Genomic DNA, 26,571 nt, shown 5'->3' on the forward strand with positions numbered 1-26,571 from the left:
CCCATCTAAATCCTAGCACTCAGCAGTATTGCAGGGAGATATATATAGAACCTACCTATCACAATAGTCTACCAGTACTTCTCAACTTGAAGGCGTGTGGACATCATCTAGCAGAATTCCCCAGCCAGCAATTCTGGGAGTTGAAGTCCATACATCCTCAGGTCAGGGGTGAAATGCTCCTGGTTCGGACTGGATTGCCTGGTAGCGCGGTAGCGATGGCAGCGGTTGCTTCGGAGAACCGGTAGCAAAAATCCCTGCACCCCCCCCATGCCCAGTTGAGCCGTGAGATCATCAGAGGCTTTTTTTTTTTTTACTTTTAAAAGCATTTTTTCTTCTGCCGAAAAAATGCTTTTAAAAGTAAAAAAAAGCCTCTGATGATCGCGCGGCTCAGCTGGGATCGTCAGAGACTTTTAAAAGCATTTTTTTACAACCTCTTCAGCTGAAGAGGTTGTAGAAAAAATGCTTTTAAAAGTAAAAAAAAAAAGTTGGCCATGCCCACCCAGTCACATTACCCCCACCACCACTAAGCCACGCCCACAGAACCAGTAGTAACAAATTTTACATTTCACCACTGCCTCAGGTTGTCAGTGTTGAGAAACACTAGTCTATATGGTGAACTCTTCCTTAAGTTCTCAGAGTAGAGAAATAAAATTAGTTACATTATGTTGTATTCTCTTCCACAGGGTTTTACAGGACTCCCACTCTGTCTTCCTTTGAAGAAGGCAAAATACCTGTTTTCTCACAGTGTATAATCCTGTATGATATTTCAATTACACTGACCACCAGGAGGCATTATGTAACTAGTTTTAACCTATTTGGGATATGTCACAGGGATGTAGAAACCTTATAGAAGGCACTGTATGTAGTCACCTAAGCTGAAAAGTTGAAAGGAACTGAACTTTAGTTTCCACTAGGGGTTTGAATCCTATAGAATCCTATAGAATAATAGCTAGATTACAACAACACAGCCAACAGAATCTAAAGTATTATCCCTTACATGTTATTTCATAGATCACTCATAAAAACTATTTTATTATATAACCAGTAATCAGTGGTGGGATTCAAATTTTTTTACTACTGGTTCTGTGGGCATGGCTTGGTGGTCTTGTGACTGGGTGGGCGTGGCCAACTTGATGTCACTCACGTTGAGGGGCTCCTCACTGGCTTCTATTCGTCCCTCCCCTCCTGGCCACTCCTCACCTGCCCGCCCGGGGCAGGAAGCAGTTGTTGGAGCTAAGCAGCCACCACGAGAAAGAGTTGGCAAAACAGCTCAGTTCAAATTGGATCTGACCGAGAAGGAGGCTGAGCAGAAGCACCTCACTGAGGACTATGAGCATAGGCTTTCCGAGCAGAGGGAAGACCTGCGGGAGTGCAAGGCCAGGTACCGGCGCCTGGAGGCTCAGCGGGCTGAGATGGTCAGCCAGTTCCAGGCCATGATGCAATCCCATTGGAACGAGGCCCTCCAGCTCTTTGCCACCAGCGGCTCTTCCCTCCAGTCTTCACCCAAAGCCCCGCACCAGGAGGCTGAAGCAGACCCCAAGCTGGAATTTCTGCCCCACTCTAACCCACACAAAAAGACCCCAAAGGGGGAGACTTTCTGCAGCAACACAAACATTCATTGCACGTATCTGGCCCAGGGCCCATAGTTTGAAGACCCTTGATTTAGGGCAATATAAAAAATGCAAATAATTTTTCTGCGCACCACCAAAATTTTCTCACGGACCACCAGTGGTCCACGGACCACCAGTTGGTGACAGCTGCTGTAGACTACAACTTCCCTCATTTTCAGTCAGTATGAACAATGTCTGGGGAGGAGAGGCTCAACAACTTCAAGGGTACCAACTTTGGAAAGGCTATACCAAGGGAACTGAAAGCCTAAAGTGTAGCAAGTTGACAAACTAATGAAGATTTGTTTATCAGGTTAAATAATTACTTAAGTGTGGCTATCTTTGGTTATTACACAGAACCACTTGTGGTTGTCTGCAAATTGGCTGTGTGTGTGTGTGTGTTTTAAACATATTTTTAAAGAAAGCTATATAGTTCTACTTATACTATTTTTTTAGAATGGTGCAAAAATAAAAACATTAAGTGTAATGTTTATTATTTGTATAAGTTCTAAAGTTTGCTTTTAAAATAACAGAAAAACACACCCTGCTTCATTTGCTGGGAAGGGATTAGGGTTACATCCAAAAGAAACAAAACTAGCATAAACGTGTGTAAGCTCAAATGTATTTCATATTGCACTTTAGAAGGAGTTATTTGTAAAGTGTGCACCATCTATTTACCCCATCTATCTATGTGATAGACAAGTTCCTTCTGGTTCCCCTTGAACTTTATTTTTTTCCTTCTTTTGTTTGTGGCTTACTTTAAGAAAATGTACGAAACCACATGTAAAATGGATATTAGTCTGATTTTCATTCTGCAAAAAAGTCCCTTACAAAAAATATTAAATAATGTCCATGGTGACATACGTCAGAGTATACAGTTTAGTTATGCATCTAGACTGAGCCAGACCAAATTCCCCAGCAAGCAGACTAGTCTCTTTTCTTCAACTCAAAACTGTGCCTGATTATGAGTCTAAAGCAAATCACCTTGGAACCAAAGAGCTTAACTTGCTAGGTTTGCAAACTTGGTCAGAAAAGAAGGCTCGCATATCGTTTCAGTGCAAAAGTTATCTAGATAGCTGTTTTCTGAATATGAGGCATGAGGAAGCAAACAAGTATGATGCAACTGGATATTCCCATTGCTTTTTCTTTGTCTAAAAATAATTCCAAAATAACTCCATAATTTGGATTGCATCTGTTGTCACACAATTTCTCAGAGAGATTTTGTTTTATTTTTAACTTTTCTATCTAGGCCATTTTCAGTTCTTTCCCTCTGTTCCATTTCTTTGTTTAAATCAATTTCCAGCTATTATTAGCTAATGTAAGCCACTCCTTAGCATCACAGGTGCCATCAAAATTCTTCCTTCCCAGATGCAAAGGGATCTGATCAAACATTTCTGATGTCATACTGTTTTGCCCCAGTTACCTGACACACATCACACTTTTCTTCTGTTGTGGTTTTTTTCATTCTATATTCCTTTCTTTAAACCTTCAAATAGCTTTTTCAGTGATTATGATTTCCCTGTACTGTTAAGTTATATGTAGCTATTAATTTTCACATTATTTAAAAACCTGTACTCTCTGTTCGTAACCTGGTCTTTCAGTCTTTCAACATTGTCACTGTAACTAAGTCCATCCACCTTGCTGCTGTCTTCTTCTCTTTCCTTCCACCTTCCCAATATGAAAGCCTTTTGTAGAGAGCTGAGTCTTCACATGATGTGTCTGAAGCAAGATAATTTGAGCCTGGATATACAGTAGGTGCCTCAAGTGAGAACTCTGGATTGCTTTTTTTTTTGCTGTTCAATATATATATATATATATATATATATATATATATATATATATATATATATATATATATATATATATATATACATATATTTGCTGTTTAATCAATTTTCAGGAGTCTTCTCCAAAGTGCTAATACTCTTCATATCTGTACCTCTATAACTGTCTGGTTTGGTTCTGCAACCCAACAAGACAGACAGAGACTTCAGAGGATAATTAGAACTGCAGAAAAAAACAATTACTACCAACCTGCCTTCCATTGAGGACCTGTATACTGCACGAGTCAAAAAGAGGGCTGTGAAAATATTTACAGACCCCTCACATCCTGGACATAAACTGTTTCAACCCCTACCCTCAAAACGACGCTATAGAGCATTGCACACCAGAAAAATTAGACACGAGAGCTGTTTTTCCTGAACGCCATCACTCTGCTAAAGAAATAATTCCCTCAACACTGTCAAACTAGTTACTAAGTCTGCATTACTATTAATCTTCTCATCGTTCCCATCACCCATCTCCTCCCACTTATGACTGTATGACTATAACCTTGTTGCTGGTATCCTTAAGATTTATATTGACTGTTTCCCTATGACTATCATTAAGTGTTGTACCTTATGATTCTTGACGAATGTATCTTTTCTTTTATGTACTCCGAGAGCGTATGCACCAAGACAAATTCCTTGTGTGTCCAATCATACTTGGCCAATAAAGAATTCTATTCTATTCTATTCTATTCTATTCTATTCTATTCTATTCTATTCTATTCTATTCTATTCTATTCTATTCTATTCTATTCTATTCTATTCTATTCTATTCTATTCTATTCTGGCTTCTTCAAAAACCAACTTTTGTTTTACCGATATTCAGGGGGAATAAATACCATGGGTTACACAATTTTGATCTTTGTATAGAAACACCACAGTATTTGAATATTTTTCCAAAGGCCTTCATGGCTGCTTTACCAAATGCTAGTCAAATGTTAGTATATTTATATATAAACACATAGCCTTTAAAAAAAAAACTTTGCTCCTTAATATTTATTACCAGAGCTTGCAGATCCTTTGCTTTTTCTGCCACAAGAGTTGTGTCCTCAGCACTATACAGATTATTGATGTTTCTTCCTCCAATTTTAAAACTGCACTTATCTTCTTCTTCCAGCTTCCCTTAATTTATGTGTGCCATACAGGTTGAATAAATAAGATATTTATTTATTTAGATTTATTTATTCAGGGTGTACAGCTTCCAACACACCTTTGCTAATCCGAGGTCAGTCTGTTTCATTATGCTCCATATGTACTGTAACTTCCTGATCTCTACATATTTCTCATGAGAATACTGAGATGCTCTGGGATTCCCGATTTCTGAGCACTTTCAGCTTCAATGCAATCAAAGGCATTTTTGTGATCAACGAAGCACATCGTGACTTTTTTGGGGGGTATTCTTTGGCATTCTCAATTACCCAACAGGCATCAGCAGTAATGTCTCATTTTCCTTGGCTTTTTCTAAAACCAACTTCAACATCTGGCATCTTTTTTTTCCATTAGAGCTCTAATGTTGCATGATCCATATTTTGCTAGCATGTGAAGTTAAGGATATTATACAATAATTTGCACCCTCTAATAAGTCCCTTTGTTAGTATTGGAATATGCATTGATCTTTTCCAATTTGTTGGCCACCATGTTGTCCTCCAAATTTGCTATATATGTATACACATAAAGGGAATTTGGGAAAAACATTTAAAAGCAAAGCAAGCACACATTATAATATTTCTGACTGGGCATGAATATGTTTCTTCTTTAAAAACTTTTTGTTTTCATCATCATAAATTTCAATTTTGTTTTATAACTTTGTAACTGAGTAGTGGTATCTTATGGTCTGACTAGAGCATTGTATCTTGTTTTAGACTTTTTTTTTTTGGACAAGCTCATTTTGGAGCAGCTGTTCTTCCCAGAACAGTGGAGGGTAAGATGTGCCAGTACATTAGCAAAGAATTTCTTTGTTTTTATTATTTGCTATGATTTATGGTGGGATAGTTATGTGTAGTTAATATGATGCTGGTCATCAGAGCTATCCTTATTATATAAGGTTTTGATATGTTCTCACATATTAGTGCTTTCTAAACGTTTCATAAACTTTTTTCCCACTCAGGATCCTTTCCCACTTTTAAAAATTATGAACACCCCAAAAGACATTTCGTTTGTGTGTGTTATATTTATCAATATTAATAATTAAAACTGACATATTCACTGCCACCACTCCTTCTCACAATTGTAAAATGGGATTTTAATATAATATTGTAATACAGTATTTTTCAATATAGGCAGCATATAATTTTGATTGAGAACCTCTGAGAAGTTCTTGGGGGAATCAAGGAGTCCTAGGACCACACTTTTAAGAAACATTATTCTAAGCTATGAATCCACCAAACCAGAAATTGATCTTGTCATGGTGCTTTGCATTTGCTGGTTTTATCTTTCTACCCAAGATTAGGTCAACAGAAATTATGGGCTGCAGTAATTCCAAACCTATTGAAATGTGACAAGATTTAAAAATTTGGTACACCCCTAATGTAGTTATTATTTTTGTCCTGCTTTTTATTGTTATGGATGTGTTTTTATTCCTCTTTGGATGCTGTGTAGAGTCTCTTGAGTAGGTAGTTTTAGAAACCACTTTTTCTAAGCTAACTAAGAAATAAACAAGAAGCATGATTATGTGACTTGGGGGAGGAAAAAGGAAACTATATAGAAGTAACGAGACTGCTATAATTATTTAATAATGAATAAACAGAAATACCAGATCTTGGTTGCAAAAATCAAGACCTCTTCTAGATAGAAAACAAACGGGGTCCTGAATCTCTTTGCTAATAGCTGACGGTTTTGTGAAATTTTGAAGCTTAGATCTCATCCTCCCATGACTGGACTAGAAAGGATATGGCACTGAAGTGCTGTCAGTACAGATAGTCCTCAATTTACAACAGTTCACTTAGTTACTGTTTGAACTTACGATGGCACTGTAAAGTGACTTATGACTGTTTTTCATAGTTACGACCGTTGCAGCCTCCCCATCATCACATGATCAGAATTTAGATCGGGGTGAAATCCAGCAGGTTCTGACAGGTTCTGGAGAACCAGTAGTGGAAATCTTGAGCAGTTCGGGGAACTGGCAAATACCACCTCTGGCTGGCCTCAGAGTGGTGTGGGAATGGAGATTTTGCAATATCCTTCCCCCAGGAGTGGGGAGGGAATGGGGATTTTGCAGTATCCTTTCCCTGCCATGCCACACCCATTATGCCATGCCACGCCCACCACGCCACACTCACAGAACCAGTAGAAAATTTTTTTTGATTTCACCACTGATTTAGATGCTTGGCAGCTGGCATATATTTTTGACAGTTGCAGTGTTCTGGAGTCATGTGATCACCTTTTGTGACTTTCCGAGAAGCAAAGTCAATGGAGAAGCCAGATTCATTTAACAACCATGTTAATAAATCAACAACTGCAGTGATTGACTTAGCAACTGTGGCAATAAAAATCATAAAGTGGAGTAAAACTCACATAACAAATGTTTCACTTAGCAACAAGGAATGTTGGGCTGAATTGTGGTTGTACATCAAGGACTACCTGTACTCTTCTTCTACACTGCATGGCTAAGAAGTCTAATAGCAAGGAAAATAGATCCCATTCACAATTATCCAAAGGTGAACTGACCTTGTGTGTCATTGATAAGTTTCCTATTCCATGTACAAAGTCTGTAGAGATTCTCAGTCATCCAGGTCATGTTTATCCCAAAGGTGCTTTTTCAGGAGGCAACCGGACTTTTTTGTTTTTTATTTATTTATTTATTTGTTCAACTTGTAAGCCACCTTTCTCCGAAGACTCAAGGTGGCTTACAATGCATTTAAAAACCATATATAAAAACATTAAAAATTAAAACATTAAAAACAATTAAAACCCATTCACACCATTCATGGTCGGATCTCGCCAGATCGCAACAGTGAGATCAACGGCCCTAGGCCTGCCGGAAAAGCCAGGTCTTCACCGCTGTTCGGATGGCCAATAGGGTAGGGATGGTCCGAATCTCAGGAGGTAACTGGTTCCAGAGAGCTGGGGCAGCCATAGAGAAGGCCCTCCCCCGCAGGCCCGCCAGTCGGCATTGTTTAGCTGATGGGACCCGGAGGAGACCAACTCTGTGGGATCTTACCGGTCGCTGGCAGCTATGCGGTAGAAGGTGGCCTCGAAGATAACCTGGCTCTGAGCCATGTAGGGCTTTAAAGGTAATAACCAACACCTTGAATTGTGACCGGAGACCAATAGGGAGCCAGTGCAGCTCGCAGAGAATTGTTGTAATGTGGGTGTACCTAGGTGCACCCACGACAGCTCGGACGGCTGCGTTCTGGACCAACTGTAGTCTCCGAACACTTTTCAAGTGTAGCCCCATGTAGATCGCGTTGCAATATCTAACTGTGAGGTGACAAGGGCATGAGTGACTGTGAGGAGAGCCTCCTGATCCAAGTAGGGTCGCAATTGGTGCACCAGGCGAACCTGTGCAAAGGTCCCCCTAGCCACAGCTGACAGATGTTGCTCTAATCTTAGCTGTGAGTCTAGGAGGACACCCAAATTGCGAGCCCATTCTGAGGGGGACAATTTCCCCCCCCCAGAACCAAGGATGGACAATCAACATAGTCTTTAGGAGGCAATACCCACAGCCACTTGGTCTTGTCTGGGTTAAGTCTGAGTCTGTTGACTCCCATTCAGACCCTCACGGCCTCCAGGCACCGGCACATCACATCCACCACCTCACTGATATACAGCTGGGTATCATCAGCATATTGCTGATACCTCACCCCGTATCGTCGAATGATCTCACCCATCCGATCCAAATTTTCTTTTGAAGACGTTTCACTTCTCATCCAAGAAGCTTCTTCAGCTCTGACAGGATAGTGGGGAATGGAAGGATTTATATTCCTTCCTAATATTAATTTATATTCCTTCCTAATCCTGCCAGAGCTGAAGAAGCTTCTTGGATGAGAAGTGAAATGTCTTCAAAAGAAAAAACAAGAAAGTCCAGTTGCCTCCTGAAAACTTTGGGGTATACACTTAATACACTTTGGGGTACACACATATACACTTAAGGATGCTGGTCAAATAAAGAAATTAAAGGCAGTTTATTGCAGGAAATTAGTCCAATCAATGCAATCTCCCCCATGTAATTAAAAGTGAGGGTTTTATGAGGAGCCTGCACATGTGTAGAAGGCTTCCCTCTATGCATCCATAACATTATAGCTGGATCTCAGGCAGTCAGAAACACAGTGGAGAGGAAGCCCATTTTATCCAGATTTGGGCCCACCTGGCAGTCAACCCTGGTTTATTGTCACAACCATAGTCGGTCTCATTTGAGACAATGATGAATCCGCATACAGACAGGAGGTTGAACAACTAGCCTCGTGGTGTGACTGGAACAATCTGGAACTGAACACACTCAAAACCGTAGAAATGGTGGTAGACTTTAGGAGAAACCCTTCCATACTTCCACCTCTCACAATACTAGACAACACAGTATCAACAGCAGAGACCTTCAAATTTCTAGGTTCTGCCATATCGCAAGATCTAAAATGGACGGCTAACATCAAAAACATCATCAAAAAAGCACAACAAAGAATGTTCTTTCTGCGCCAACTCAGAAAAATCAAACTGCCCAAGGAGCTGCTGATCCCAGTTCTACAGAGGAATTATTGAGTCTGTCATCTGCACCTCTATAACTGTCTGGTTTGGTTCTGCAACCCAACAAGACAGACACAGACTTCAGAGGATAATTAGAACTGCAGAAAAAACAATTACTACCAACCTGCCTTCCATTGAGGACCTGTATACTGCATGAGTCAAAAAGAGGGCTGTGAAAATATTTATAGACCCCTCACATCCTGGACATAAACTGTTTCAACTCCTACCCTCAAAACGACGCTATAGAGCACTGCATACCAGAACAACTAGACACAAAAATATTTTTTTCCAAAACGCCATCACTCTGCTAAATAAATAATTCCCTCAACACTGTCAAACTAGTTACTAAGTCTGCACTACTATTAATCTTCTCATCATTCCCACCACCCATCTCCTTCCACTTACGACTGTATGACTGTAACTGTTGCTTGCATCCTTCCGATTTATGTTGATATATTGTTTCCTGATTGCTTATTTGTATCCTATAACTATCATTGTGTAGTACCTTATGATTCTTGATGAACGTTATCTTTTCTTTTATGTACACTGAGAGCACATGCACCAAGATAAATTCCTTGTGTGTCCAATCACACTTGGCCAATAAAAAATTCTATGAAACACTGGTGAAGGTGGCTCTTCACCCAGCAGGAAAAGCCACGGTGCTTTGTGTGTGGGGGGGAGAGACACCCTTCGGGGATTCTGCTGCCCACCCCCCCACCCCCCACCCCCAGCTGAGGAAGGCGCGCTGTTTATCTCAGGACGCGACTCTCTCTTGAGCCGGCCAGACTCGGCTGCTGTCTCCTGAAGGGGAGAAGGGGGGTCTTTTTGGGACGAACCCCTTGTCTGAGGTGGGATAAGGTCTCCTGTTCGAGAGTGGGGGGGGCTGGACTAGAAGACCTCCAAGGGCCCTTCCAGCGCTATTTCTGATTCAGCACGCGCCTCGCCGCCCCCCCCTCCGCGCGCCCCAGAGAAAGACACTTGAGGGGGAAAAAATTTTTAAGAAAAATAATTCCTCCAACGGCCGAAAGGTGGGAGGCATTTCATCCGCGGCAGCGCAAAAGCTTTCTCGCTCTCTCTTTCTCCGTGTGGTCCGCCCAGAGAGAGATTGGGCGGCGGGAAGCGGCGGTGCCGAGGCTAGAGGGAGCGCCTCCCGCCTGTGGCCCACTGCGGAGGAGGAGGAGGAGGAGGAGGAAGAGGCGTGAAGGCTGGACGGCGACCCCCTTTCGCTGCCAGAGGGCTGCCGTGTGCGCGCCGACTATGCCATGAGCGGCGCTGCCGCCGCCGCCGCCTCTTACTTAGAGCCGCCAAAAACGCAGGAGAATCGAGGCGCCGCCGCCGCCGCCGCCGCCGCCCCCTCGCCATGCACGGGCTGTGCTACTCCCTCTGCTTGGTGGCGGCCGCTGCGGTGGGGCTTTCCAAAGGCAACAGGAATTGCCCGGACTTGGTGGTTGACAGCTGTCTCTGCACCGCCGAGCGCTCCAAGGGACCCGGCCGGCAAACGCTCCGCATCAAAGTTGTCTGCAGCGGAGGCGACTTGGCGGAAACTTTGCACCCCTCCTTGCTGCCCAACCGCACCGTCTCCTTGTGAGTAAGAGAGGACGGGGTGTTTGCATGTGTGTGTGTGTGTGTGTGTGTGTGTGAGGGGAAGGGGTTAATTCTGCCTGGAGACTCCCGATCGAGGAAACGTTACAGGGCAGGGGCGGCGCTTTGTGCATGGTCAGAAACCTCTTCTCCCGGTTTTTCGGGGTCTCCGATGCAGCCCAGGTAGATTCTGACTCTAGAAAGAGCTGCGAAAGGGAAGCCCTCGGGTGGGATCTGATTTTCTGCAATCTGTGGATTAAGTTTTATTGGGTTTCAGAGAAACCAGGTTGCAAAACGGAGGGCTTACAAGGCTGCGGATCCCTTAAATGTTTACACCGCCTTTTGCGGGATTTGTTGGGAGGTGGGGGGATTATGGGCAGGAAACCCCTCTGTCAAGGACCTGGCTGCAGACCCCTGAACCGAGGAAAGGAGCATAATATACTGGTTACTGCGTTTCTCAAACCGAGCAATGTACCTTATATTGTTAAAGGAAATTAGCTCTTTTTGGAAATGGAATGGGTTTGGACAGAAGGAAGGGCTGAAAGAGTTATAGGATTCTTTTTCCTCCAAAAACTGTAAAGGCTAGTTTAAGGATCCAGCTTAAAAGTTCGATTCCTCAAATGTTAACTTGCCAGTTGAGAAAGACAAACTCACCTATGGTGGGGATGCCTAACAGATATTTTGTGTACTCTTGGAAATCCCACACCTTTTTCCTCCTGCAAAAGAAGAGTGACAGGAAGCAATACTTTGGGGATCTTTTGATGTGAAAGAAGGCAGGAATAGATTATGTTCTGACATTACCTTTAATAAATAGAAATCATCCTGGAAGGAGAAGGTCTGATTCTTGAATGCAGCTCTTTTTTTCTAAAAGCTTGTACAATAGAAACCTGAATTTTCTTTCTTTGGAAACTTTTGATGGCATTTTATTTGTTTTGAGGGAGAGTAATGTATACTGGAAAGTAAATTATACAATACATTGCCCAGTGGTTTTCAAATAATATTCCCATGCTATGGCTTATATCAATTGAAATATCTTTATACCCGACTGAGGATAATTTCAGACCATAAAAATATTGCCACAAATACACTGAATAGTAAAGGTTTAGCTGGATTTGAGAAATAAGTTCTATTCTCTCTGTACATTAGATGCCAATTTCAATTGTTCAGTTACAAAAATCTCTATTCCCTGCCTCCAATCTAATGCAATGTTAAAATATATATTTTGAGTCAATTCCTGATTCAAAGTATCTATTTTACTCAAAGTAAAATTGATAGGTCTGTTTGTATGCAAATTTTACTTAGATGTCATCATTGAAACCAATAGGAATAATATGCAAATGCCATTAAGCATGGACTATAGATTAGCAAACTGATCTGATTAACAATAACAAATAAGTTTGAGTGTTTTAAAATGCAAAGCAGTCTGGTTTATACTGTATAAACTTTATTCTTACAGCCTGATGTATAGTTTATTTAAAACAGTGTTGAATGTAATTGATTGTATCATTTTTTCTCTAAATGATTCATTCATCCAACAAGTCCAGTGCTGTTGAGTGTAATTGTTGACAACTCTTGCTGTGAAAATTTCCAGTCTTTGCTGAACTTTATTCTTAAACTTGACACTTTTCAGAGAGACAACGAAAAAAAGAATAATTTACAACATCTGTGGAGATTGTGCTTAGAAAATACAGATGTGCTCTGTGTTCTGTTACTTAAATTTTGGCTTACTCTATTCTTACTATTCTTCTGGGAATCTCTCATTAAGGTATAAATGTGCCAACTTCATTTTGAACGGAACTTTTCTGAAATAATCCAGCCAACATATGTAATTGTTGGTGTAATTAATTTAAAGATACAGTGCTAAAATGTACATATGCACATGAAATATATTTAGAAGAACTAGTGTGTGTAGGATCATAGACATTACTCGGGAGCAAGTCATATTCAGTAAATACTCATTGGAGTCTATACAGTAGTCTTTCTGTTCCTCTCTTAGGGGTTATTAAAGGCTACCTCCACATGTTCTTGGGCTTTTATGCTCTCCATCCTTGAGTTATTCTGTGAAATTTGGGGATATTGTGAATTCACATTACACAGATGTGAAATCTGTCTCCACTGCTGATCCCAATCCTTTTTCCTGCCTTTGTTAAGTCACTTCCGCCCAAGATAATTAGTGACAAAACCTAACAGATTTATACTATACCATGATGCTGCCCTTGGATAATGTTTTAATGAGGGGGGAATACCAGTTTAATATACTTGTCTTGGAGTGCTTATGAAGGCAGTAATATAGGACATGGCAAAAACAATCATGATTACCATGGTTAGATGCAAATAGGGAAAATTATATTCCTTATTATTCAAATATGATGGATTCATTTTGGCAGATTGCTTGCATCATAGTTGTAAACAATATTTTCTTGAAAATAAAATACATTCATTTCACTTGTCTTTAATGGTTTGGAATGTAGATTAAGCATGCTAAATGTATACCCTTTTATACACAGCCACTTAATGCAGAGTATTCTGACAAATTTAAACAGTTTCTCATAACTGTTTTATATTAATTGAACTGGTAGAATAAATGAAGCCAATAATAATATACATTTGCTAATTTATAATCCTATTTATGGTACTATAATTACATAAACACAGTTTTCAAAAGGTTGTTGGCATATGAAAAAGACCAAATCTGTACAGTACAGAACAATGATTTCTGTTTGGAAGGAAATCCCATTGAGTGTTTATTTCCAGGTAAGTACAGAATTTCAGTTTAACAGTACATTTCAGTATTAAACTTTTAAACTGTTTCCTATTTTGACCATTTATTTTACAAGAAATAAAGTTAAAGGAAACTACTCCTAGAATATTTTAAACAGTTGCTCAAGGAAAATATTAAATAAATAAAATTAAAAGGAAATGCTTTTTTCAGTAGATGAATAATTCAGCTGACAGATTGATTGAAAGTGACAAATACTTGCTACAAAGAATGAGGTTTTGGTTAATCAGATTACATGGTGTGACATTTTTCCAGCTGCAGAAATTGGTGATAAAAAGTTTATGGAAGACCTGGGAGCAAATATTTTTATGAAGATACTGGCTGTTTACTTCTGCTTTATTTTCCCTCAGAGAAGAGGCTTCAGTGAATGGAACATAACGTTTCAAACATTTCAACATTTTACATAATTGAAAAAAATTATCCAGTGATAAGTCATTAAGACAATTGTGATAATAAATATTTTTTTCATGGATATTTAAACAGAAATTAGAATTTTCAAAGAGAAATTTTATGATGAAATAAATGTATCTAATATATGTATGGGTGCCTGAGCCATTTCCAAGATATTACAGACTGATTATATGTTATATGTTGCAGACAGATATATCATTGTATGATAAATGATTGAGAAATGGGAAAAAAGTAGGCCCAATTTGTTCCAGATGGTTATCATAGCCCCTGAAAAATAACATTACTATTAATTAAAATATACTCATCTATTTAAGATTATATTGGATGATACATTTAGCTAAACTTTCCACAATCTATAGTGAATTGACCCAGTTGGAATACTGAAGGGAAAATAACTCTTGTTTCAACTTTTGTTGAAATGATAGTTGATACACACAACAGAATTAAGGATAATTGCTGTTAGAGGATTTGTAGATTCTGGCTATTTTCTGGTGATTGGGTGTCAAGAGGGAATTTCTCAACCTTGATTTGTATGAACAGATTTTAGCAATTGTACATTTTGGGATGGTCTAAGTGAGGTTCACATAAATTAATGAAGTGAACTGGCAGTTGAATCCAACTGAGACGATTAAGCAGCTGCTCTGCCTTCTTGATGTGTAAAAGGGAACTTTGTTTAAAATATTCTCCATGCATGCCATTCTGACTAATAATTCATGTTCCTAGGAATGAGAATGCTACAATTTTAGCTTTTTGGTTTTTTAAAAAAACACATTTTGATTTATATTCAAAAACCAGTACTGTAGTCTATGAAGTACTTCCCATTTCAATGTTAGATTAATAGTATGTCACTAAATGATTAGAAGTAGACTTCATCTTACTTTTCACCAAATGTATCAAGATGATTGAGGTATTAAAAAATATTGAAATACAACACTATCTATTTTTATCACTGATAAAATAAATACCTGGTATATTCTGAGTTTACTGACTAGGACGACCATCATAAAAAAAAATGATGAACTCCAGATCAAATCCTATAGGTGTAAGCTTTGCTAGTATCTTAATTGCTAAATATGTTGCATATTTATTGTATATTTATTTCGATAGGCATTCAGAAAAACAAAGCAATGTTATATGTACTAACTCCATTAGTACAGCAACACTACCCTTGATTAATATAGTTTATTAGAGATTAATTATGATGACATAAAATCTCATTGATTTAATTTGTAAATTTACTCTGGTTTGATAATTTTCTTGGTTTTGAAGACAATACTCTTATTTCAATAATCCTTTACTGATTTGCAGAATCATGCTATATTACTTTGTTCATGACAGTTGATTCCTATGATTTTTTTCTGTAATGGTTCAAGGTTTGTATTTAGAGCTATTGTACAGTTTTTAAAATAAAATCAGAATTAGTAATAAGCTTCTTGTCTAAGCATAAAATCAGAGTCTTTTAAAACTACTTTGATTATATAGTATTTCTATTCTATACCATACTATCACACATTCATTGATTTGTTGAGGGTGAAAGTAATTGCAATGTGATAAAAATGCACATCCATATGATTTTATGATAATGTATGTAAGTGGCTCTGAACAAAAAATATTCAAAATAATTCCACATTCTATAACTTGTAAATATTTATCACTACTATGACTACTACTAATTTGGTGCCTTTAACTTTTTCTACTCTAAATTTATTTCCCGTTTTGCAATAATTTATTTTTTCTTCTGCTGTAATACAATGATATATTAGCTCCACATCTGTAAAGCATTTAGTCTTGGAGTTTATTGTCATTGATAAATTTAGTCATGCAAGATAGTTTGTTAATTTACTTCCCAAATTGGTATAATTTTTTGAGTGTTCTTTTCACTTTATACAACTGCATGTTCAATTTTACGACCACAGTCATACACAGTTCAAAACTATTCTTCTAAATGTACTGTATATATTTGTAAACAGTATGTTATCTTAAAGATAGTTATGCTTTCTTCCTTTTTCACTGTAATGCTGCAAGTTGATATTTTGCTGTGTCTTAGTTTGAGTTAGTTCAGGGCTTTTTATGAGGATACATATACATATACATACACACACACACACACACACACACACACACACACACACACACACATATACTGTGTTTGCGCCCGCGCACACACACACACATGGAGTGTCACATACTTGATTCTGAAGAAAGTATAACAAAGCAAATTACAGATTTTTTTCTCTGATGGAGCTTTTTCTTGACAAATTTTAAGAAATGGCTTTTAGTTATCTCCAAATCATACTTTATCATACATATAATTACAAACAGAAGGAAGCCTATCTACAGAAGATTATACAGGATAAATTTATTTTTTCCTTGTGGCAATGAAATATCAGCATTAGCCATGCTTTAGCAATACATCTTTTTAAATTTCATTTTTTAAAAAGTTTTTCTGTTGGTATATGCCTTTTCAATAATAATAATAATAATAATAATAATAATAATAATAATAATAATAATAATAATAATAGCAGAAGCAAAAACAAACAAAGGACCTAACAGGATGTTTAGTTCATAATAGCATCCCTCATTCCTCTTTTACTTACGAAATGACTCAGCACTAGAATACTACTAATTTAGAAAGTGAGTTTGACCATCCATTAGGAATAAGCATTTTTTCTCCTAAATTTGTTTTTCTCAAAATCTACTGTTTCCTTCTCTGGAAATGCTAACCTAGATTTCGGATTGTTGCTATTACATGTATCCCTTGCAAGTGATCTTTGGAATTCTCTGAAGTACAGATAGTCTTTGAGATACAACAGTTTATTTAGTGACCGTTCCAAAGTGGTTCAGTGGCTAAGACACTGAGCTTGTCGATCAGAAAGGTCGGCAGTTTGGCGGTTTGAATCCCTAGTACAGGTCTCCTGCGTGAGCAGGGGGTTGGACTAGATGAACTGCAAGGTCCCTTCCAACTCTGTTACTGTTTGCCAAAGTTACAATGACACTGAAAAAAGTGGGTTACGGCTCTCTTTCACACTTACGACAGTTGCTGCATCCCCAGAGACATGTGATCAAAATTCAGACACTTAGCAACTGACTCATATTTATGATGGTTGCAGTGTCCCAGCTTCAAGTGAACACCTTTTGTGACCTTCTGACAAGCAAAGTCAATGGGGAAGCCAGGTTCACTTAACAACTGTATCATTAACTTAAGGACTGCAGTGATTCACTTAACAACTGTGACAAGAAAGGTCATAAAATGAGTCAAAATTCACTGACCAAATGTCTAACTTAGCAATAGAATCTTGGGCTCAATTATCAGTTGATTATTATCAGTATAATAGTCTTAGGGTCTCCTAGAGAATCTTTATTTTACTTTTGTTGGATGAATTAGTCTTCTTGCTTTTTCTGACTCTTGAAATCCACCCCTGTGTTTCCTTATCTTCTTCTGAAGTAGAGGTTCAGTCCACTGTACGCTTTAACCAAAGTTCTTTTGACTGATCATCTGTCTTGAGGTCATTTAAATGTCTAATGCTAAACTGATTTGGTTTACACAACCTTCTGCTATTAAACTGTCTCCTTCACCTACTTGCTAATGAAGCACAGAGAATTTCCTTTTCCTCAGCATGTAGATGGAAAAGGTCAGAGGCACAGGGTTTCTATTTTTTTTTTTAATTTGATTTATATGCCGCCCTTCTCCAGAGACTCAGGGCGGCTTACAATGCGCTAAGCAATAGCCTTCATTCTTTTGTATATTTATATAAAGTCAGCTTATTGCCCCCACAACTGGGTCCTCAATTTACCTACCTTAGAAAGGATGGAAGGCTGAGTCAACCTTGAGCCTTGGCGAGATTCGAACCTGCAGTAATTGCAGGCAGCTGGTCTTAATAACCAGCTTAATAACAGGGTGCCTTAGACCACTGTACTACCAAGGCTCTTATTGAAGCGTGTTATTTCCTAATAAACTTTATTTCTCTTTTTGGACCTAAGAGTCTGTCTTTAGTCAACAGGCTTGATTTTGTTAATCAAGTAGAGCGAATATGGATATAACGAAATGCAAGATTCCAAAATAGGAGGTGGAAGGAGTATGTATGTTTTGTGCCTTGAGTTATTTATAAAGGCAGGGAAAAAAATCATATGAATAAAAAATAAATACAAAATTCCCTATAAATTTGAATATAATATAAAGATGTGCTGGATATTGTTTTGTTTTGATATTATATTATTAGGAGTTGATCCATTCATAAATAATAAAGTAATGGATGAATATCCTTGATCACTAAATCCATTTCATTTAGACTAAGACAAAATGGAATCAGTGATCAAGGACATTGATAGATATTTTTATTATTGTATGCACAAAGATGGAAGAATAATGAAACCCACAAAAATAGATTAGATTATAACATTGATGGAGCTTGTGGAAATGGCTAAATTGAAGACTTTGGTCAGGGAAAAATGATAAAGACCTTTTAAAAAGATTGGAAGCCTTAGATGGACTTTTTATTGAAAGAAGAAAAGACTAAACCGATGATTTATGGATTGGGGTTAAAAAGGGTTAAGGAGTGAGGGGAAAGAGTAAAATGGCAATTACTCAATGAAGAGAAGGGAAGAAATCAAAATTCTTCTGTTTCTTTTTTTACTTTTTTATTGTTTTCTATTTTTTTATTCTTATTTTCATTGTTTGCTTCTGTTGTATTCTAAAATTCTAATAAAATATTTTTAAAGGACATTTATCAATATTTATGGACTTCGCACTTTCTAACTGGGTGAATGGCTTCTAAAAAAAAGTAAATAATAATTCTTTAAAATGTATGCAGTGTGGAAAGGTCTTTTAAATTCTATTTAATGGCTAAAAATCCTTCACATTTACTGAAGTGCTGGGCCCCTTGTATAAAGGCTTCTTTTGTGGTGTTTCAGCAGGTGGCAGCACCTGGTTAAATTTATCTGGCCTTTAAAGCTAAGCATCACTTGGTTCTTGGATGGGAGGGTATCAAAATATCAGGGCTATAGGCAACCCTTCTTATATTTTTTGAACCCTGAAATAAGCGCTTGGCCTTATTGCAAGCCCGATATGCGTTAAGCAATATTAATACTTTACATTCTTTACCGAATTGTAGTCTTCACTAGCATCCTCTAAATTAGGTCAACATGATCCTGCTCCATATTGCAGAACAAAAGGGTTGATTGTCTGAATTCCTTTCCTTCACTTTCTTTTATGAACACATATTTGTTGATCATAGTTTGTATTCTCAGTATTTTGGCCACATTCACAGTGCTCTCAAATTTATTGCTTCAATAATTCTGTTCATTTGTACTACATGTGGATACTTTCCGCATTAGTAATTTCCTTTAAAAGTCTGATTCCCCCCCCCCTTTTCTGGTTTTTAAATGGGCGATGTGCTGAAGCTTCTTATCTTGAGACATCTTTTTTCTTTCTTTATTTAATCAGGATATGTCTTAACCTAATGGTTAAACTGCAGCTCTGTTCTTAGTAAGGATGCCATTTATGAAACAATTGTGGCTGTCTGAGTTTTGCTGAGTCTCCATAGCTGAAATGATCAACTGCTGTGTCAATTTGGGATGGGAAATAAAGGGGAAGGGTCACTGACCTTTCAATTCCTTCACTCATATACGGCCTATCCCAATATAGGGCCACAGGAAGTATAGCATACTTCTAAACAAACATGCATTCAAACAATGTAAAGCAAGGATTCTCTCCTTTCCAGGAAATATATTTATGGTGAAAGAAGGAAAGTCAGCCTTTCTATAAGTGCATATGAGATTATGCAGTACTTCTGTACTGTGGCTGCAGTTCAATTGGTTCCATTTCCCACAGCCTAACAATTTTACTTAATTAGACTGGAACAATCAAAAATAACAATTTCTAATTATGATTCTTATGGCTATGAAATCTGGAGTATTTGCCAAAGCTACTTTACAGCACATTAAAAACAAAATAATGTTCAAACATCTAATACAAGTATTTATTTATTGGATAATAATTTGTATTTATTGGTCATAAGATGGATATTAAAAATGCACTTACTTTTGGTTGCATCCGTTCCCACGTTAAACTACCCCAGGTCATGTAACAGCAGTGTTAAAACAACCCCAAATGAGAAAATTAATAAAATATTAGTAAAAATCAGTAAGACCAGTAATATCAGAGCTAACTATCTCTGATTATAGTCTTCATGACTATAATCATGACAGATAACTTAGTCGTTAAGTGATGCGGTTGCTAAGTGAAACCACCACTGTGTTTATAATCTTACTTCAACTTTTCTTTGCTTTACAGACCTGCCAAGGTTGTAACTGCAAGGATTGCTCACAAAATTACTTTTTCTTCACTAACTGCAGATGTTCGCTAAATGAAATAATTATATAAGAACTATCTTTATAGATCCAAACACATTTGTTACAGTGATTTATTCATCAATACTTGATTAAAGAAAGTCATAGATTGAAGCAGACAGGTAGTATCCCACATTTTGAATTACACATCTCCAAAACCAGAAGAGCTGTAACATGCACTGTACTGTGTCAAGGTAGTCCTTGACTTACAACAGTTCATTTAATGACCGTTCAAAGTTACAACGGCACTGAAAAAAGGCAGATTCACTTAGCAAGTTTTTAACTTATTAACTGCAGCAATTCACTTAACAACAGGCAAGAAAGGTTGTAAAATGGGGCAGTGAAGTAAAGGTGTCAGTGAATCAGGCTCAACACAAATGGAATATATACTGTTTCTGAAGTTAGATGTGCATCAAATGAGTTGTGATGTGGCAGACTTCAGTGAATATATAATAACATCTAACTGAACTCTCCTGTTTAATCTAGTTTTTAATATTTTGATTACAAGCATGTCCTTTCTACACTCAGTTTACTGCTTTTTGAAAATAATATCTGTGGTATTATCTGTGGTACTATAATTGCAACCTGATCTCTGCATTAGATTCTTTGTTTATCTGGGTAAGTATAAGGCAGAATCATGGATGTAGACCTTTTAATAACAAGACTGATATGTGGGAAACATGTTGAAAGGATCTACTCATTATACTTGTATCCTTGTTTGAAGGGTTATTAGTATTTGGAAGCCAGGGACACAACAGTCTTTCTACAACTTTCCTACTTCCCTGTTTCAGAATATTATTTATTATAGCACAGGTTTACACATCTGTGTTTTTAGTAAAGAAAGATATACGTGGTCTAAAGCTCTTCATGGGAAGATAAAAGAGAGAAAAAAGAGGAATACTGAATTCTTCAGTTCAGCATAGAATAACTAATGGGTATTAATTTACTCTAGATACCAGAACTAATGCTTGTGTTAGAAATTCTTCAGTAACCTACGAAGCCAAGGAATTAAAAAACGTTGTACTTACTGCATGCATGGTGGGGAATGATATGAAATGTATTATTTGAATATAGTGGAATTTATTTGTTTATTTATTTATTTGTTTGTTTCTTTGTTTGTTATCCCACCTTTATTATGTTACAAATAAGTGAAAGCGGTAAACATATCCAGCACACATTTTTCCTCACAACAACTTATGCGGTGAGTTGGGCTGAGAGAGAGAGAATGACTGTCCCAAAGTCACCCAGCTGGCTTTCATTGCTAAGGTGGGACTTCAAGTTGCAGTGTCTTGGTTTCTTGTCTTGTGCCTTAACCACTAGGCCAAACTAGCTTTAATGATCTTATATAATTATAGTAATGAACTTTCTTCTTCTGTCCTTTGGACTAGAAAGAATAGTGGCATTGGCAGCAGAGACAGAAACAGAAAGTTGGAAGCAACTGTCTAGTATTGTAATCAGGAAGGCTTGTATATGGTGATTTACTGATACTGTTGGATAAATAAATAAAAGTGGAAGCTGCTCTCATTCAAGATAGTGAAGAAAGGATAGTATGGTTAAAAGTGTTTTGCAATTTGTAAAAAGTGTGAACAAAACGAATTTAAAACATCTGCTTTTCCTATGAGTGCTAAATAACAGCTATAGAGTATTAGAGAAACAATGTCAACATCAGGTTTGATTTGTCTGCAGCGTTCTGAATTACACAGCTAAGCAGAATACTAATTTAGAGTACTGACAACAATATTTTAAGTCACAGGACACACTGGAAAAAATTGGAAACAATTTGAAACACCTGGACCACTCATCTGACAATAGTGTAAACTATTACCAGTATGAAAGCATTTCAAGGCAAGCTTTGCTGCTAAAATTCAGTAGCAGAGATAGCATTTTGGACTGCAGACAATTAATGGATCTGTTGATTCCTGGATACTTTTTTTTTTGCTTCTGCCACACTGAAGTCTTTCCAGAATCTATCTCTTCTGATTTTCCTTCTCTACATTTCCAGTGTGTAAGATTGTTAATATACAAACTTGTTTGTATTGTTTTAATTTAGAGATTTTTATATGCATTTTCTTAATGACTATGCTTTTGTAAACATTTTTCCAGAGAAAATGTTAATACGTACATTTTTATTCATAGTGTGCAAATATAAGTATATATTTGTATTGCAAACCTCCTGTTAAAACTGCACTTCAGATTCTGAGACATAATAAGAAGGGTGAAATACAAACAGTTAATAATTTAAAAGCTTCGCCTTTTGGTGAAGATCAAATGTAGCATCAAGCCAACTTAAAAACAAGTCCAGAATCATCATCTAACCATGTAGCTTCCAACTATATATAAAATGGATGAAAAAGAAAGTAATATTTGGCAGGTCATCAAATTGTTGTTACAAAGATCTTGATAGATTGGAATGTTTTACAATGCTTAAGATATTTTTTGGGGCCTCATTTATTTTACTTTTAGACTCTCTTGGTTTTTTCCCATCCCCTGCTTTTTGTAACAACTTAGCTGATGATAATATCTCAAAAAACTGACGAGCTTGCATGGTTTTTTATGCTGCATTAATTAATTAATTAATTGAATTTCTTTGCTGCCCATCTTGTAGTAAACAATTTTGGGTGGCTTCCAGGATTAAAAACCTAGCAAACAAATATCTCTAAAAGAGTAAACATAGAAATCTCAATCAAGATATAGTTAAAAGATGGGAAAGGGGGAGAGAAATAGGTGCTGATGTTTTCCCATTAGGGCTCCAAGCCATCTGGCAGAACCAGGTCTTCAGGTTCCTGCGAAAGGACAGAAGGATGGGAGCCACTCTCATGGGGGTAGCAGGATGGTGGTGATGTTAAATGATCCAAAGTGCGGAAGCCACGGCAGAGAAGGCCCTTGTCCTGGATCCCGCCAGCTGGAATTCCTTGACTGATGGAGCACGTACAATGCCTCCTATGCTGGCATAAGTGGAGGCGAGCCAATCCTAGTGGGAGACAGTTTCTCAGCTAGCCTGGACCTATGCCATGCAGTTGATCCTAATAGCTCATAAAGTCATTATTAAACTGTGATAAACTTCAGGTTTTTAAAAACTCATTTTAATGCAATTTTAATTAGTACTGAAATGGATTCAAGAGAAACTTACCTTAAAACATTGTTATATTAAATAATATTTGGCTAAATAAATCTAAAAACTAGCACGTGAGGAAATATAACCAAATCTGAGAATGATCTGTTCAGATCATGATAAATGGAATCTCTATAAACCTCATGAGTAGATCCTACTCATTCATTGCTTCTGTTTCTGAGGGCAAAGATAGGCACACAGTGCTTTCCTATCATTTGTGAGCCAGCAAAAAAAATGCTAGTGTAAAGTGTGTTGTCCTAATTACCAAACCTCCCCCTTCCTCCTGTTGCTGCCCAGAAATGGAGAGAAATTAGCTGCTGGCTTTAGGTCCTCACTTTGTGGAGGTGAATGAAATATCTCAAAGCAGTCTTACTGGCAGCTGATCAGTGACTAGCTTGTCCCGAAGTTGCTTGTTCAAGAGGCAACTAGACTTTCTTGTTTTTCTTTGAAGATATTTTGCTTCTCATTCAAGAAACATCTTGGATAAAGAAGAGCTGAAGAAGCTTCTTGGATGAGAAGCAAAACATCTTCAAAGAAAACCCAGAAAGTCCATTTTCCTCTTGAACAACCACTTTTGGGACTTAGATTCACTAGTCCTCTTTCTTCTGAAATCATTTGATGTTTAACTAGTTCTGTGGAAAAGAAACTTGGGGAGAAAGTTCCATTTTAATCACATCACTCCACCATTGCCAACAATTGCAGCACTTCACTCCACTTTCTTTCCTGGAATTGTTCAATTCTTTGCAAACTCATTCTTTTGGAATCTTGGCTCAAAAGAGCTTGTGACATGGAGTAAAGGGAATGCATGGCAGAGAATCAGTCTCTTCAGAATGGTAGAAAGTTGTTTTGGCCAAGTTTACACATATTTCTGCTGTATACTGGTCTTCTCAACAGGTAGCCCTGGATTTTTTTAAAATTCTGTTTTAGAAATGCAATAAACCTGTGTTTATATGAAGCCCATGTAAGATCTGACAATCATTGTGAAATGTGCCAGGCAGGCATTATATCTGCCATGGAAGAAGGTGGATAACAAGCAATACAATGCTTTTTAATCCATTGTAATTCTGGAAAAAAAAGTTTGGTAAGTATTTCTGCCTTTTAATAGTATTTTAGGGAGCCTTAAAGAGCTGTTAACATATTTATTGACACTTCAATACTTTAAAATTAGATAATTTGGTGTAGTAAAATTGGATCAATTTCAACATTTTCTAAAGATTATCTAAGTCTTTAGATTGAAGAGGTCTGTTTTACATTGGCTAACATAAAATGATGCATAGAGCAAATTAACAAGATGAACATTAAAGATAATTAGAACTGAAGCACATAATTCTTATAACTGCAGTGTTGGATATAAAAACAAATAACTGCATTAACCTTAATTCTTACTTTATTAACTTGATTTGTCTCTTATTCTCCATTTCATTAAAAATGTAAAGCTAAATTACTCTTTCTTTCCAGTTTTTTTACTTTCTTGCTATTAAGAAAAGCATTACACTTTATTATGGATTTTTCCACTGGTCTATTAAATATATATATATAATAAAATATTGAACGACTAAAGTTCTAAGAAAAAAATTATAAGTGAACCAACCAACATAGACTGAGGCATGGATAATGAAATGTGACAAGCATAGCTCAAGATAATACAGATTATCACAATAACAATCTGAATAAATTAATAGGCTATTTAATAAAATTAATGGATTTTCTGATCATATATTGCCTCTCAGCTATAATTATTTTATTCTTGTAAAAATAAATACCGGTACTTCAATCAAATGTTTGCTGCTGATTATGCATATATTCCTAAATATTATAGTTATTATTTGTTATTATTATTTATAAAATTTATTGGCCACCCATCTTACCATAAGGTAACACTGGGAGGCTTACAACTACATATACAGTTAAAACAAAGTTAAAATCAGACATTAAAACCAAGGAGACACAGAGAATGGGGGCTCCTTGTTTCTCAATTTATTATAACTTTCTAACTCAAATTCATATTGATCTAAATAGTCATGGAAAATAATAAATATTTATTTATTTATTTATTTATTATATTTCTATACTGCCTTTCTCCCGTAGGACTCAAGGCGGTGTACAGTCAAGAAAAATATAGACACACAAACATCATAAAATTGCTAATTAAAATATGTTTAGAACGTTATGATTAAAAGATTAACTGATTTACAAGAATCTCTATGCTAATTCTTATATAATCTACTGAAAATGTTTTTAAAGATTTCCCCCATCTTGGAGCATCTAGGCAGAAAATGTATAACAACAGTATCATAAACTAGGTTAAACCATAATAGATACTGATTCTTTCAAAATATATATTGAACTTTCCATTTAGTACTTCAGTATTAAATAATAGCAGCATTAGAAATAGCAAGGTGTTGGTGTTCACTTGTTTTCAGAAAGTCTATTTTTTTTAAAAAATCAAGCTGTTTTCTCTTTCATTCTTTTCTTAGAAAAGTGCCTATTAATATTCAAATTTTGTTTAAAATGTTTTTTTTTTAGTTATGGAAAGCAATATACACTTAGCTGAATGTGTGAATTGCCTTTGTTCTTTTTGATTTTTAATAATAATTTTAGATTTTGTTTAAATAGAAAAAACTCAAATCATATGGAAAGAAAGAAAGAAAAGAGGAATCAAGGTGTAAACTAGGGTTGTATAAAGACAAGAGATACCAAGGGTCTCACTGAGATAACAGAAGTTTCAGGATAGGATTGCTGAATTCTAGTTGAATGCTAGTTGGCTGCATATTTTATTGTTTTATTTTCCCCCGTTACATTTATTTCCCCTAAGCCAGGAACTATAGTTTCCTTTAATGAGATTTTTTATATTCTCTAAGGAAGTTGAATGGCTAAATTCTAAAATGACTTATTTTGAGTGCAAAAGCACCTATTTTCCAATATATTCAATATTAGTATATTGAATATATTAATTCAGTTGTATGGATTTATGTATAAAATATGTTGAATAGTTGAAACTTTAAAAGGTATATCAGGAAAAAGATATTTCAAGTTAAAGACTCATTATATGTAGATAAAGGTCTTCGAAATCTGTCCAGATGCTTAGTAATGTTGTTATAGGCTTTATCCATTTTTTATATATCTTCTATTAAAAGGATATAAAATTGCATGAACGTGTAATTTCGTTTAGCTGGTTTGAAGACTTAACATTCTAAAGCATTAATAGAAAGAAAAGTCTTTCAC

At 36.8% G+C, this 26,571-nt stretch overlaps 1 protein-coding gene across 2 annotated transcripts in view; it reads left to right on the top strand.

Moving 5' to 3' along the window:
• Positions 1–10,085: 10,085 nt before the first annotated feature.
• ADGRA1 (adhesion G protein-coupled receptor A1) overlaps positions 10,086–26,571 on the top strand; it is a 397,321-nt gene continuing 380,835 nt past the window's right edge. The window contains exon 1 of one of the 2 annotated variants that reach the window (XM_034436536.2): positions 10,086–10,696. In XM_034436536.2, coding sequence (XP_034292427.2) covers positions 10,473–10,696 — 224 coding nt within the window. In that variant the 5' untranslated portion in view covers positions 10,086–10,472. The remainder of the gene's footprint in view (positions 10,697–26,571) is intronic. The other variant, XM_087871687.1, reaches the window with a different exon arrangement.

The sequence above is a fragment of the Pantherophis guttatus genome, chromosome 6 (genome assembly GCF_059756535.1).
Source record: "Pantherophis guttatus breed Tessera chromosome 6, ASM5975653v1, whole genome shotgun sequence".
NCBI lineage: Eukaryota > Metazoa > Chordata > Lepidosauria > Squamata > Colubridae > Pantherophis > Pantherophis guttatus.